At 40.4% G+C, this 14770-nt stretch overlaps 1 protein-coding gene across 6 annotated transcripts in view; it reads left to right on the forward strand.

The window, feature by feature from the left end:
- The window catches only part of FAF2 (Fas associated factor family member 2), a 92226-nt gene that overhangs the window by 73818 nt on the left and 3638 nt on the right, over window positions 1-14770 (forward strand). For 5 of the 6 annotated variants that reach the window (XM_078066896.1, XM_036115745.2, XM_036115744.2 and 2 more), the window contains 8 exons: window positions 1283-1417; window positions 3524-3600; window positions 6149-6287; window positions 7887-7972; window positions 8070-8161; window positions 9766-9943; window positions 10907-11078; window positions 11754-11897. In XM_078066896.1, coding sequence (XP_077923022.1) covers window positions 1283-1417; window positions 3524-3600; window positions 6149-6287; window positions 7887-7972; window positions 8070-8161; window positions 9766-9943; window positions 10907-11078; window positions 11754-11897 — 1023 coding nt within the window. The remainder of the gene's footprint in view (window positions 1-1282; window positions 1418-3523; window positions 3601-6148; window positions 6288-7886; window positions 7973-8069; window positions 8162-9765; window positions 9944-10906; window positions 11079-11753; window positions 11898-14770) is intronic. The other variant, XM_036115747.2, reaches the window with a different exon arrangement.

A 14770-nucleotide genomic window follows, 5' to 3' on the forward strand; every position in this document is an offset into this window, starting at 1 on the left:
TGTTTGGGTTGCCTACTATTGAGCTCAGTCTCCAGATCAACTGATAACTCATTACACAAAGTCCCCACTCTAAACCATATGGTTGGTCTTTCTGGGGTGGCCATTCTCACCCTAAGATGTGGTAACAAAGACACTTCTATCAGTTATAGATTATCTCCCGGAATCCAAAGCCCAAAACCAGATCTCTCTTTGGTAGGGCCAAATTTTTTACTACGTTGGAACAAATACAATTTTCTGGGGCAGAGTTAAGAGAGTAAGGTTTTTGGGGATGCCTAGGTGGCTCATTCGGTTAAGCAGTCGACTCTCGGTTTTGGCTGAGGTCATGATCTTGGGTCGTGAGATGGAGTCCTGTGTGGGGCTCCACACTTAGTGGGGAGTCTGCTTAAGATTCTCTCCCTCTAGGGGCGCCTGGGTGGCTCAGTCGTTAAGCGTCTGCCTTCGGCTCAGGTCATGATCCCAGGGTCCTGGGATCGAGCCCCGCGTCGGGCTCCCTGCTCCGCGGGAAGCCTGCTTCTCCCTCTCCCATTCCCCCTGCTTATGTTCCCTCTCTCGCTGTGTCTCTCTCTGTCAAATAAATAAATCTTTAAAAAAAAAAAAAAAAAAAAAAGGAAAAAAAAAAAGATTCTCTCCCTCTACCCATCCCCCTACTCACGTGCACTTGCTCTCTTTCTAAAATAAATAATCTTTATAAAAAAAGAGAATAAGGTTTTTTATTGAATATTCTGTCAGGAATTATATTGGGATCTTTATATATGGACATCTCATTAAATTTTCAAATTAACCCTGAGAAAACTGTTCCTTCGTTTTGCACATGAGGAAACTGAGGCTCATAATCCAAGCGACTATTATGAGTGGTAGAGCTAAGATTCTTTGTTCAGACCTAAGTTTCTTTGTTCCAAAGCCAAGCCCTCCATCAAACTGCTCATTATAACTGCTCCATTGCACAGCTCTAGGGGCAGTTTCTACATTCTATTCTCCGTGGATGGCTTTCCTTCCTACAGTGAAGCACCTTGGATCCCAGCCACCCTTAATAACACATACCATCTGAATAAAAGCAGTTGTGTTTGCTGCATAAATAGAGCTTCCAGACAAGTTTCTTGGACTCCTGTGAATTCTGGAGCTATCACCACACATTGCCTCCCAGCATAGCAAGTTAAAGGTCTATAAAGATGTACTCATCAGGTGATCCTTTTTGAAACACCAAGCAGTGGTTGCCTCATCCTTTCTTTTGGGTTGATTTGAGTGTCACTGAAACTCTTAACTGCTCTTTTTTCCTTCTCAGGCTGCTGTACAGGACCGATTGAATGAGCAAGAAGGTGTACCAAGTGTTTTCAACCCACCTCCATCCCGACCCCTGCAAGTTAATACAGCTGACCACAGGATCTACAGTTATGTTGTCTCGAGACCACAACCAAGGGCAAGTTATTTTGTAGCTGGAATTTCCCCCTTATTTTACAAGTCCATTCACTAGGTTGTATGACAGGAGTAAAGGAAATATTCAGAATGTGAACCTGTTAGCTAGACTGGCTCCTTGGTAGATTTATTGGGTTTATCATTTTCCCTTGATTCCTCAATGAATTGATACGGTAAGTATCCTTTTTTTTTTGCTAGTTTTTGAAGAGTTTTGTGTACCTTGTTTTGAGTACACAGTTTTATTTACATGTCTAAAAATGTTTGCTACATGTTCAGTAGATCTTTCACTTTTTTTTTTTTTCCAAGATTTTATTTTTTAAAGTAGTCTCTACACCCATCATGGAGTTCAAACTCAAAACCGTGAGATCAAGAGTTACATGTCCTGCCACTTGAGCCAGGCACCCCTAGGTCTTTCATTTTCACTTTTAAGTTAGAATGTTTACTTGGTTCTTTGTTGCTTCATTTTACTTAATTTTAAGCTACTTCTGGGGGAGTTACTTAGAATCTTTATGGAGACCTTGGCCATATCTTTGAAATTCGTCTTGAAGGGCTAGTAGCAGGGAGGTGATGGTGGTTCCTTTAAATTCAACAGGCATTTAAGAGTGCTCCATTGTACCTGGTATTTTGCTGTTGGTGATCCAGGTATGAATAAAGAGCCAGTCCTCCCCCTTCAAATTGCTCTTACAGTCTAATGAGGAAAGTCAGCTATGTATACTAATAATGAACTGCAGAGGACTTTTTTTTTTTTTAAGATTTTTATTTATTTATTTGACATATATATAGAGAGAGATAGAGAGAGAACACAAGCAGGGGCCATTGCAGGCAGAAGGAGAGGGAGAAGCAAGCTTTCTGCTGAGCAAGGAGCCCGACGCGGGGCTCAATCCCAGGACCCCAGGATGATGATCTGAGCCGGAGGCAGACGCTTAACCAACTGAACCACCCAGGCGCCCCTTCAGAGGACTTTTTGGAGTTTCTCTTTCTTATTCTTGGAGTTACACTCAACCTCTTTTTTTTTTTTTTAAGATTTTATTTATTCATTTGAATGAGAGGGAGAGACACAGCGAGAGAAGGAACACAAGCAGAGGGAGTGGGAGAGGGAGAAGCAGACTTCCCACTGAGCAGGGAGCCCGACGTGGGGCTCGATCCCAGGACCCTGGGATCATGACCTGAGCCGAAGGCAGATGCTTAACCGACTGAGCCACCCAGGCGCCCCTACGCTCAACCTCTTATATGTGGATTTAGAATTCCAAAAAAGCACTCTCTCTAACCTTGCAGCAGTTAGAATTTACTCCATTATCATACATTTTTTTGTGTGGAGTACTTGACAACGTTATAAAAATGGGGTTTCTAACTGGTTGTATGGGGCATTCTGAAGTAGAAGAAAACAGATTCCTAGAGTAATTATATGACTCCAGAAATTCTGTATATGCCTAATATTTCCTCAGTTTGTTTTGGGTTTGACTCAGTGTTTGGGACCCTAATGTCAGCCATGGGGCTTCAGCGCTCCCTGGCCATAGACACAGGGAAGGTCTCAGGTTAACACATTATGACATAGGAGAAATGCTTTGTAAACTATAGAGCCCCTTATATATTCTAGTTAATAATAAAAGCAGCAATAATCAGCATTGCTAAAATAATGATTAGTATTATTACTAAGATTGGCAGCTATATGGGGATTTATAATTGTGGTTAATGTAATTATTTGTCATTTATATACAAATGTCCAAGGTGGTAATGGTGGTTATCTTTCTTGTTACTTATGTATACCATATTTTAATGTGTAAATCTGAAAAGGAAAGAATGAATATTTATGATTAGGGAGGCATACTTGTAATTAAATTTGACAACTAGTATAAGTAGCTGCAAAAAGTGTTGAAGCAGATTTAATACAGAAATTATGTGATAAGAGAAAAATATGATGGTAGTAGATGAAATGAGATGAAATGCAGTTGGTCTTTAAGAAGGATGATGTGGCCAGGAAAAGGGAACCCATATTGTGGAGGGAGGAATCATGTGAAAGAACAAAAAAAGAGTAAAAATCTGAACTAGTCATTTTGTAGGGTGTTAGGGATTGAGAGAATGGTGTCTAACTTTGTTTTTGGAATTTCAGGGGCTGCTTGGATGGGGTTATTACTTGATAATGCTTCCATTCCGGTTTACCTATTACACAATACTTGATATATTTAGGTATGTACATTTGTATTTATGCGTCAGTAGCAATAGGGCACACTTCGGAGCTGAAACATAGACCAGAATAATAAGGTTTATGCTCTGTTAGTTTTGACTTGCTAATTTGTCATCACATTGAATACTCTTCCTGAACAATCTTTTAATATAGTATGACAATATTTTAAACTGATCAAACATAACAGATGTTGTGAAATGGAACTGTTTTAAATTAACCCTGTAAAGTAGTCTTGCTTGTTGTTCTCAGGGTCAGTCTACCTACGTTTATCATTATCCTCCCTCCCATCATGTTTGTCACCTCTACATTCTCTAGTTAATCGTCACATCCTTTTCTTTCTAACAACCATTATCTAGTACACTCCTTGTAACTTTTACCCTAAACCTAATCTAACTTCATCTGACTATTCATAATCCCAACAAACTTTCTTGCCCTGAGATTACCCATTTTTCTCCCCACCCACAACAGTTTTACCTCTCAGACACTGCTATACATTCTCCTCTGTCCTGGCAACCTAAGGTTGCTGACACTGGCACCCTTTCATATGTATACCCCCTTGATTCACACTTCCACTTTTCTTACTGCTTCCTTCATGTACCATTTAGAGAGCTCAGCACTGGAAGACAAAGAGGGGCTAGGGCTAGAAAATGTCAAAGGGGACCAAGTTTCTGGCATATCAGTCTTGGGGCATCTGGTCTAGAGCTGAGTAAATGAACCCATACCTAGGCTTTATTGGGAACTAAAATGTTTTATGGGCATCCAGGGCAACAGATGGAGCTAGAATATGTGGTCTGGGCCTAGCATACAGGGCAACCTGTATTTCCCCCATATATGGAAAAGCTTTGCCTTGCTCTAGAGAGCAGAGGCTGTGGAGGTGAGGACCCAGCAGGTGTAAAAGTGCAAGGATCAGGTAATACCTTTTACCTTGACTGCTTGGTGTTTTAGGAGTCTGCCTGCTTAATGACTTCTTTGCTTTAGCAAAATTCTTACTGGTCACCAGTTAATCAATTGGTACTTTTTCCATCTTTATTTAAAATGGGCACTTTATTTAAAAATGGGCACATATAAACCGTTAAAATCACAACAAAGACTGAATTGAGATTTTTTTTTTTTAAGAAAGCTGATTGTCCTGAATTATGTAAGCCATGGGAATATATTGTAATTAGAAAGAAAGAAGTGACAGCCTTTATCCATTTGTTCATCGAAATTTGAAAACTTAAAAGAGTAATAAGATAGTCTTAAATACTTAATTTCAGAGAAAGTTATCAAAATATCAATCTTCTAAAGGATTTCTAACCACTCCCCCACATATACAACTTCTTACATTTTTTAATTTCCTCTGGAATGTTTGTGTCAGTTAATTTGATTGATTACTCAGGAGAATTTCTAAGTGAAATTGTATACACATGGAGAATTTGAGAGGCTAAGGAATTGGCTCAGTATTTGGTAAGGAAAGTGTCATAGTTTAGTCACCTGTTCTGTGCTGAAAATGCCTCAAGTATGTTAATATTGTTTGCTTTCCTTGGAAAAAAGTATGCATGGCATGTGTGACTAATTTTAATGCAACTGTATCATCCAAACAACTTGTTTAATGTTATGTAGCACATTGACTTATCAAAACTCTGTTCATTGCCTTCTATGGAAACCCAAAGGATACATAAGTGGTGCTATACAAATATGATAAGATAGGCTCTTTAGAAACAGATGTGTGGTATCATCCTTAACCTGACAATAGCTGCCAGGTCTCCAAATCTGCCGGTGTACTCTAGATCAGTTTTATAACTTCCTTCATGGATGCCATTAACCATAAACCATTAAGCAGAATTTTACTTGCCCCCTTGAAAAGCAAGTAAATCATGACCGCAAGTTCCAGGTTTGAAGCCTGCCCATAATTTGAATAGCTTGGGAGTATGCACTAAAAATTCAAAATCCCAGGACAACAGAAAGGAGAGGGGGAGGCAAGTAGGACAACCAGAAAGAGACAGAGCTCTATTCTAGAGCAATGCTATCCAATAGAACTTTCTGTGATAATGGAAACATTCTGTATCTTCACTGTCCAGTGTGGAAGCTACTAACCACATGTGACTGTCGAGTACTTAATGTGGCGAGAGTGACTGAGGAACTGAATTTTATTTAGTTAATTTAAATTTAGATAGCCACATGTGGCTAGTGGCTGCCTTATTAGACAGTGCAATTCTAGAGAGTCTGGGGGCACAGCCTGACCTATGATCTTTTTGGACTGTGTCTTCCTTTCCCAATTTTTCTAGTCCTGAATTTTTCTGCAGAAAACACTCAGGATTTGTTTAGGCCAGTGTTGGAACTTATAATCCTAGTAGTTTACATTTGTCTTGAACAGGCAGTGGAAAAACCCTTGCTGCTCTGCAGCTTTTGAGCCAGACTCTACTCTCAGGTTTGATGGTCCATTCACAGACCATTCACCTCCTTTTGCTGCCATGCCTCTGGCTCTATTGTAGGAATCTTTACAAACTGGCCCACTCCATATGCGCTACAGTAAGCCGATTCATGTGATATTTATTCCTTCCTCCCCAGGTTTGCTCTTCGTTTTATACGGCCTGACCCTCGCAGCCGGGTCACTGACCCCGTTGGGGACATTGTTTCATTTATGCACTCTTTTGAAGAGAAATATGGGAGGGCACACCCTGTCTTCTACCAGGGAACGTACAGCCAGGTCAGTGCCACAAACCATATAGATGCCAATTTATTGCTATGGTTCTATCCACAAAGGAAAGCATAGCCCAGCACTGATCATTTCATTCTTTTACTCAAGAACCTTAAATACCTCTTCACTGCTTACAGAAAAAGAAAGCCAGCCCTACTTGATCTAATCCCAACCTCCTTTTGAGGTTTTTGTATAACTTGTTTCTCCGTACCCTAGGTTCCAGCTAAACCATTTCCTGAACATACTCTGTACTTTTTCACCTCTGTGCCTTTGCTTTTGCTTTTCCCTCCACCTGGAATGCCTTACTCACAGTTTTGCTAAATGGAAGCTTGCCCATCCTTCAACTAGGTCATATCACTCCCTTCGTATACCCTTTCTGATTGATGTGCCCTACCTGGCCTACCTTGCAATCTAAAATAGTAGTCTTTCCTTTTGTGCTTTCATAGCTTTTTTTGAAAACTTAAAGCAGTTTCACATTCTTCCTTATATTATGGTTGATTATGTTCTTGTTTTATCTCCTATATCAGACATTAATCCCCTTGAAGGCAAAGCAAAGCCTAAGTCGTCTTTGATCCCTCAGAGAATTAAATAAGGGCATAGACCATAGAATCAAGGCAGCACATCTCATTCAACCCAAACCACACAGACCTTTGAACTGTTACCTCTCAGGGGGTGAAAATTATGAGTTCTGTGGGTGTTAGGCATATCTCTAGTTTCCCAGAGAAAAATGTAGAAATAACATTGTGAACATAGTCCAAAGGATGGTTCTACTTCAGCCTTCCAGTATTCCTGAATCTATCTGGTAAAAAAGAAAAATGCTTACTCTTGCTTCCTGCTTTGATTCTCCCATATTGGCTTTTTCTCATAGTTGGTCTCCTCAGTGGCTCTGCTGCCACCCTCCCTACTCAACAAGCATTAAGCACCTACTATATGCTGGACGGTGTGCTCAATGCTAGAGATGCAGATGTGAATGAGATGGGTACCACTCATGCACCCTCTTAGCTATGATCCTGAGGGTAGACCTCCACTGGTCATTCAGGAAATCTTAATTGAATTGTAATGTGCTCAGGATTATGCAAATGCAAAAGCATACACAAGAATCTTGAACGTTGGCCTTGTCTTTGAAGATCTTTTAAACCCTGTGCTCTTTAAAATGCATTTGGGTCCCCCAGTCTCTCATCCCTGCTTGGTATGTGGCCTGGTATCAGACTCATCTTTGCAGTATTTTTTATGGAGAAGGATGTTGTATCTGTAAAGTGGCAAAATTCTCACCTCTCCTTTCATGTGGTCAGATTCTCCTGTTTTTATCTTCCTTTAGACTGTGGGAACAGCTGACTTTTCTGTGATTTGTTGGGGACCTTTCTTTGTCAGCCTGTCTACTCTCATGTGCCTAATACAGTTTAAATCCTAACAACACTAAAACCTTTTCATTAAAGCTTGTTAGCGTGGACTTTTGTAGGGAGAAAAATGCCAGGGGTGTGAAGGTAGGAGCCCAGAATCTGATTTCTTGTTCACCTTTTTTCCTCATTTCTCCTTCTGTTCCTTTAGCCTAATTAAAAGCTCAGGGCACAGTCGTCATAATAATTAGTGATCTTCTGTTTCCCACAGGCACTTAATGATGCCAAGCGGGAGCTTCGCTTCCTTTTGGTTTATCTTCATGGAGATGATCACCAGGACTCTGATGAGTTTTGTCGGTAAGTGGATTGATCGTTTATTTGTGTAATTTTTTTTATCTGCTGATATTTTGTAGTAAGCAAGTTCTTCTCATGTCTTTTTCATTCCTCTCCACAGCAACACACTCTGTGCACCTGAAGTTATTTCCCTAATAAACACTAGGATGCTCTTCTGGGCATGCTCCACAAATAAACCTGAGGGATATAGGGGTAAGTTGTATTTCTTTTCTTTTCTTTTTTTTTTTTTTTTTTAAAGATTTTATTTATTTATTTGAGAGAGAGAGAGAGCACATGAGAGGGGGGAGGGTCAGAGGGAGAAGCAGACTCCCCACCGAGCAGGGAGCCCGGTGCGGGACTCAATCCCGGGACTCCAGGATCATGACCTGAGCCGAAGGCAGTCGCTCAACCAACTGAGCCACCCAGGCGCCCCTCTTTTTCCTTATTGATATTGGTGAGATACCTTTGGAATAATCTGGGAAAACATGCCATTTATTGCATGATTATTCCATGTTAGACATAGTGCTAGTTACTATTTATACATTATCTTATTTAATCCTCTCAGTAGTCTTGATGGTGGTTGTATTATCTCTACTTTATGGTTTAGGAAACAGGCTCAGAGAGTTTAAGAGACTGGCCCAAGATCATAGTTAGCAAGCCTCAGATCTGTTAGACTCTAGCCCATTCTTTACAGGTAACCATTGCCAGGGCCTGTTTTATTTTAAAAACACCCAGTCCTGTCCAGCAACTTGCTTTTAATCTAAATGGCTTTTTACTGAGGAGTTTACTGTTGTCATCAGCAATTTTAACAGAGCTTCTTGCACAATGAGTTAGTTGTTTGAGTACCTTGAGTGCTGATGGGGATTCAGAAAGTTCAGATCTTTGCTGACAAAAACTCTTCAGTGGAGGTAAGTACTTTTGGAAGTCAGTATAACATATAAAGGTATCCAGTGAAGAAAAATGTACTTACTTTGCAGCTACTTCTGTTCAGTAACTTGAGTTATATACTAGCATGCTAGGCACTGTCCTAGATCCTAAGAATCAAGATGTTTTGCCTACATCTTAAGATCTGAATCTTTACTCCTAATTGGTTTTTAAACATCTGATAGGTTTGTACAGCACGCGTTTTGCCGTCCTAATATGGCTTTGGGGATGGAGGGTAGTGGATAGAAAGAGACTAAGGATATTTTTTATAGAAGCTTATAAAATTTCTTCTTTCAAACCATAAGGAAAACGTTTACTCTGTTATGGTATAAACCTTGGTTATTTGGGAAACCAACTTTCTAAAACTCCTTTAGAACAGAAAAACTAGCTCTTTTGTTTGAGGGTGAGGTGAGGGAGACATGAGAAAAGGGGTAAGGAAGGGATTGAATAAGAGGAAGAAAAGGCAGAAGACGGTGGAGCTCATCACCAGTGATATAATGCTGAGACTTGCAGCCTTATTTCCTTTAGGCTTGACACTTGACATAGGGAAAAATCAGCCTCAGCAGTAGTCCAATTCTTTATAGATCCTTTCTTATCAAAAAGACATTGTCCTTGACCTCTATAGTCTTCCCTAGTATCGTTATGAGAGCCACCCCCATCACAAAAGCCTGTCCTATTCTAATCAAATTACCTGGGATTAGAGACACAAAAATAAAACAACAACAGCAATGATTATGAAACTAGAAGGAGAAAAAGGTACTCAGAGAATAAGTGAGAGCTCCTTTCTTTCCCAAGTGGGATTAAAACCTTTCTTGCTCATTGTGGAAAGTCTAAGAGTTGATCTGGTTCATCCCTAGGGCTGCCCTTGACCTGTTGGCTCTTCTTTCTGTCAGTCTCACAGGCTTTACGAGAGAACACCTACCCATTCCTGGCCATGATTATGCTGAAGGATAGGAGAATGACTGTGGTGGGACGGCTAGAAGGCCTCATTCAACCCGATGACCTCATTAACCAGCTGACATTTATCATGGATGCAAACCAGACTTACCTGGTGTCAGAACGCCTTGAAAGGTACAGGGGAGTCCCTCTCTGGAACAGAGACCAGCTACAAATTTGGGTGGCTGACCCAGGGCTACACAGATCCTGACTTATTCTCTGTCTTGGGCAACTTTGAAAACCTTATCCATTTAGTGTTAAAATATTTATGTACTTTGACTGAAATAATTCTCCCATCAGGTCATCTGTTCTTGGAGATGTGAATCAAAATAAAGACAAAGCTCTGTGCTCAAGAACATATATATCATGTCATTTAAAATACCTGAACCATGATCTAAGGAGCTTAAATGTAAAAAATGTGGAATTGTTAGAACTCTTCCCCCGCATTACATAAGTAGTGTACATTAATTGTAGAAAATGTTGAAAACACAGAAAAGCACAAAAAAGTTTAAAATCACCCATAATCCTACCACAACTTTTAATATTCTGGTGTATTTTATTTTATAGACACATACTCTATCTCATCCACTCACTCCTACGTATACATTCACACTTTTTTTGGAGAGAAAATAGGAAGTACACCAAAATGTTACAGTATTTTCTCTTTGGTTAGTAGAATTCTGAACAAGGTATTTCTCCATTTTCCAAATCTTCTAAGATGCACATACGTGGTTTTTTGTTTTATGAAAGCAATATATACAAAAATGCAATAACCCAAAAGGGTATTTAACTGTAAAACATGATCTTGATGATCGCTTTTTGGCAATAATATTGTTACTTTTGTTAGAATTGGGGAAAGGATAGTTTTATTTGTAAAGTTAAAAGGGAAGGGAAAAGCTTACCATTTGTTTTTCTGCCAAATTAAACTGGGAAAAGAGATCGTTCGTTCAAATCCTGCCATGCTCTGCTTTGGAATCCTTTATGGTGGTGTGAAATACTCATCTGTCAAGATTGTCAACCTTTTTACCTCCCCAAAAGTTTCAGTATGCGGAAAAAGAGATTGTTCTTTGCCTTCTCTGCGTTTTGATCTGGTTACAGGGAAGAACGAAACCAGACCCAGGTGTTGAGACAACAGCAGGATGAGGCCTATCTGGCCTCTCTCAGGGCTGACCAGGAGAAAGAAAGGAAGAAACGAGAGGAGCGGGAGCGAAAGCGGCGGAAGGAGGAGGAGGTGCAACAGCAGAAGTTGGCAGAGGAGAGACGGCGGCGGGTAATGAACTTGTCTTTACTCCTTGTGATTCCCAAACTGATCTTAAGTGTGAAAGGGAAAAAACTTGAAGACGATGGGATTTGTGGGTGTTTTAATTTCTTGCCATTTTTTTTTTTTAAGTAAGTTCTATGTCCAGTGTGGGGCTTGAACTCATCAAGAGTTGCATGCCCTACTGACTGAGCCAGCCAGCTTGCCCCCTCCTTGCCATTTTTATATTTACTACATTCTCACAAAAAGTATTTTTTAAAATGTTTTTTTGTTTATTAAAAAAATACATGAGTGAGCAAAAGTAAGCAAAACAACTCTGTTACATGAAAAGCAAGTATAAATGGATAACGAGCAGTTCAAAATTGACAGCAGTAGTTTTTATTTCTTAGCACCAGTCAGTGTTAGCTAATTTGGCATTTCATTCATGATCTTTCATCATGTATTGCTGCTTGATTATAGCCAGTGTCTTTTAGCTGTTCCCCTTTTTTCCGACAGGTAAATACCCTAACATAGTTACATGTGATGCAATAGCACTTTGAATTAGGGTGTTTCTGACTCTTGCCAAGAAATTTTTTTATGATATTAGTCATTCCTTTTTCTTCTGGCTACGCAGTAAACCTATGTGGTGATAGTATTCCTGTTTCCCTGTTGGAGCCATAGCCTCAACTTTGCTTTGTGTCTATACAGAATTTACAAGAGGAAAAGGAAAGGAAGTTGGAGTGCCTGCCCCCGGAGCCTTCGCCTGATGACCCTGAAAGTGTCAAGATCATTTTCAAATTACCCAATGATTCTCGAGTAGAGAGACGATTCCACTTTTCACAGTCTCTAACAGTAAGGACCGCCTAAATTGTGTGAAGTGTATGTAGGGTCTGGGCTATAGATTTGGAAGCTTTTAAGGACTCTTCAGAGTGTTGTTGGGTCTGTCTGTTGCTCTCATGAACAGGGCAGGAAGGGCTGGGGCAGAGAGAGGAGTACAGTGAACCATTAGGTTCCTTCAGTTCTAGCTGCCAACTCAAGGGAGCTATTAAGATTTTCTTTCATCATGTTTGAGTTCTGAAGTGTACCTTACCAAGAAGCTCCACAAAAGGCTTGGGTATTTAAGGTGGGAGGCTCTTCCATGCTGCTCAACTCACATTGGCTTCAGAATCCCACCAGAACCCCTTGCTCTGTCTCCACAGAAAACTCTGTCTCCACTGACCTAAAAGCACCAGAATGACACATCTGAATATAAATGCATGTACAGTTTGCATTCAGTTGTCGCTCTCCCTTTCTGTCCATTTAGCCTGTAAGAAGCCCCACTCTGTGGAGCTACCTTGTATATTTGGTATCTAGAGGTAAATAGTGTTTCCATAGGGAAATGGTTAAAAGCAGAGTTTCTTAGAGTCTCACAGAATGATGGGGTTACCTGGGTGGCTCAGTTGGTTAAGCCTCTGCTTTCAGCTCAGGTCATGATCCCTTAGTCCTGGGATCAGGGCCGTGTGTTGGGCCCCTTGCTCAGTGGGGAGTCTGCTTCTCTCTCTCCCTCTGCCCCTCCCCCACTCGTGCACTTGGGCTCTCTGTCTCTCTCTCAAATAAATAAATAAAATCTTAAAAAATGAGGATCAAATTTTCATTCTGAGATTAATAGATCTGTTTTCTTTGTCGATGTACTTTGTTGACTCAATTTCTTCATCTGTAAAATGGGTATGATAATAGGTACTCTCTAATAGGATTGTCGTTAGGATTAAGTTCATATGTAAAGGGCTCAACATTGTGCCTGGCTAGTAGTAAGCACTCAAATGCTAACTGTTGTTTTTGGTATTTATAACCAAGAGGAAATTTCTGTTTATATTGGTAGTTGGTATGTTGTCTTTCCAAATTTACCAACTATAGTAGATTCTGCCATTTCCCTGATCACTCGAAATAGTCAAGAGTAAACTGCATAATAGAAATGAGAATGCACTGTAGTCAAGTGAGGGCAGGTAGCACATTTATTAGTTCTCCTGTTTAAGTAAAGAACATTGGACAAGTTGCAGAATCTTTTACAGGGCCTCAGAAACCTCATCAGTTAAATGGAAATATAATCTTCCGTTTGATAACTTTAAGCTGAAGATACCTCAGGCTAGGCACTCTAGGGGTTATACAAATGAGTGAGACATGGTCTGGAATTCATGGAGCTTACGGTCAGTAGGGAATTAAGACTCAGAGTTAATACAACGTGAAAAGTTGTGAGGCATCCTGGTGAGAGAAAAGGGAGTAGCTTTCTCATTTTATTTATCTCTCATTTATGCATTTATTCTATTGAGGGAAGTGCTCACATCCCTAACTTTGGATTCTTAAATTGGGATAACATGAATGAGCCTCGTAGTACATACCATGTAGTAGGTGGTTACTAAATGTTCATTCCCTCCTCCCTGGTATGTTTCCTAACTACTGAGGTTTGCATTAGATTATAGCTTGCATCCATGTACACTAACAGTTTCACATCATAGTACACCTGAGCTTTATGGAGCTTTTACTCCCCAGACTCTAATTGTGTATGTGAAAAACCTAACAAAAATTAACTCTCTTGAGAGTTTCAGAAGAAAATCTTTTAGAATTGTGGAACAACAATAGGCTTCTGGCCGAAGGGGAACCAACCCGTTTGTTAACTATTTAATCCTTAAAGACTTTTTTAATTTGTTTGTCTTTAAGATTTTATTCATTTGAGAGAGAGAGTGCACAAGTTGCGGGGGGGTGCAGAGGGAGAGAGACAAGCAGACTGCCCGCTGAGCGGGGAGCCCAGTGTGGGGCTTGGTCCCAGGACCCTGAGGTCATGACCTGAGCCAAAGGCAGCCGCTTAACCAACTGAGCCACCCAGCCCCCCCAGTCCTTGAAGACTCTTAAATAGGTTCTCAGTTTCTAAAAACAAACCTCAGACTGAGAGAAATACTTGGTCATAAGTGGGGATAGGGCTCAGAGATGGAAAAGAAGTATAAAGGAGAAGTGTAGTGATGGTGTGGGCCTTTAACCATGGAGTTTATAACATAACTGAGTAAAGATTTATAGTTTTTCATGCTCTTGCAAACTTTGTATCATCTTCCTGTGAGATCCCCTCTTCATAAATAATCTTAAAGAGTGATTGTACTGTGAAATACTCAATTTGCACAAAGCTTAGCTCTTGATAGTAGTAAAGTGCTAAGATAAAAAAGAATAAACTGTAGAAAAATTTCCAGGTCTCATGAGTGGGCAGTAAAGTAGCAGGTGACTTTCTGTTAAATGAATGCATGTTAGAGAGAACCCAAATTATACTCAGCCCAGGACTCATTTTTCTGTTAGGAACCAAAAGCGACCTCTGGAGATGATGTGCGTTGTCAGTGGCAAACAGAAAATGCCAATTTTATACCAGGGTTGAATATTTATAAGCAAGATTAAAAAGGAAACAAAATGTTGTTTAAAGCCTATGTTGCAGGGCGCCTGGGTGGCTCAGTCGTTAAGCGTCTGCCTTCGGCTCAGGTCATGATCCCGGGGTCCTGGGATCGAGCCCCGCATTGGGCTCCCTGCTCGGCAGGAAGCCTGCTTCTCCCTCTCCCACTCCCCCTGCTTGTGTTCCCTCTCTCGCTGTGTCTCTCTCTGTCAAATGAATAAATAAAATCTTTAAAAAATAATAAAAAAAAAAATAAAAGGGAGATCGTCCTGTTTATAAGACAGACACAAGTATTTTGGGGGTGACAGGACATCAGGTT

The sequence above is a fragment of the Halichoerus grypus genome, chromosome 2 (genome assembly GCF_964656455.1).
Source record: "Halichoerus grypus chromosome 2, mHalGry1.hap1.1, whole genome shotgun sequence".
Classification (NCBI taxonomy): domain Eukaryota; kingdom Metazoa; phylum Chordata; class Mammalia; order Carnivora; family Phocidae; genus Halichoerus; species Halichoerus grypus.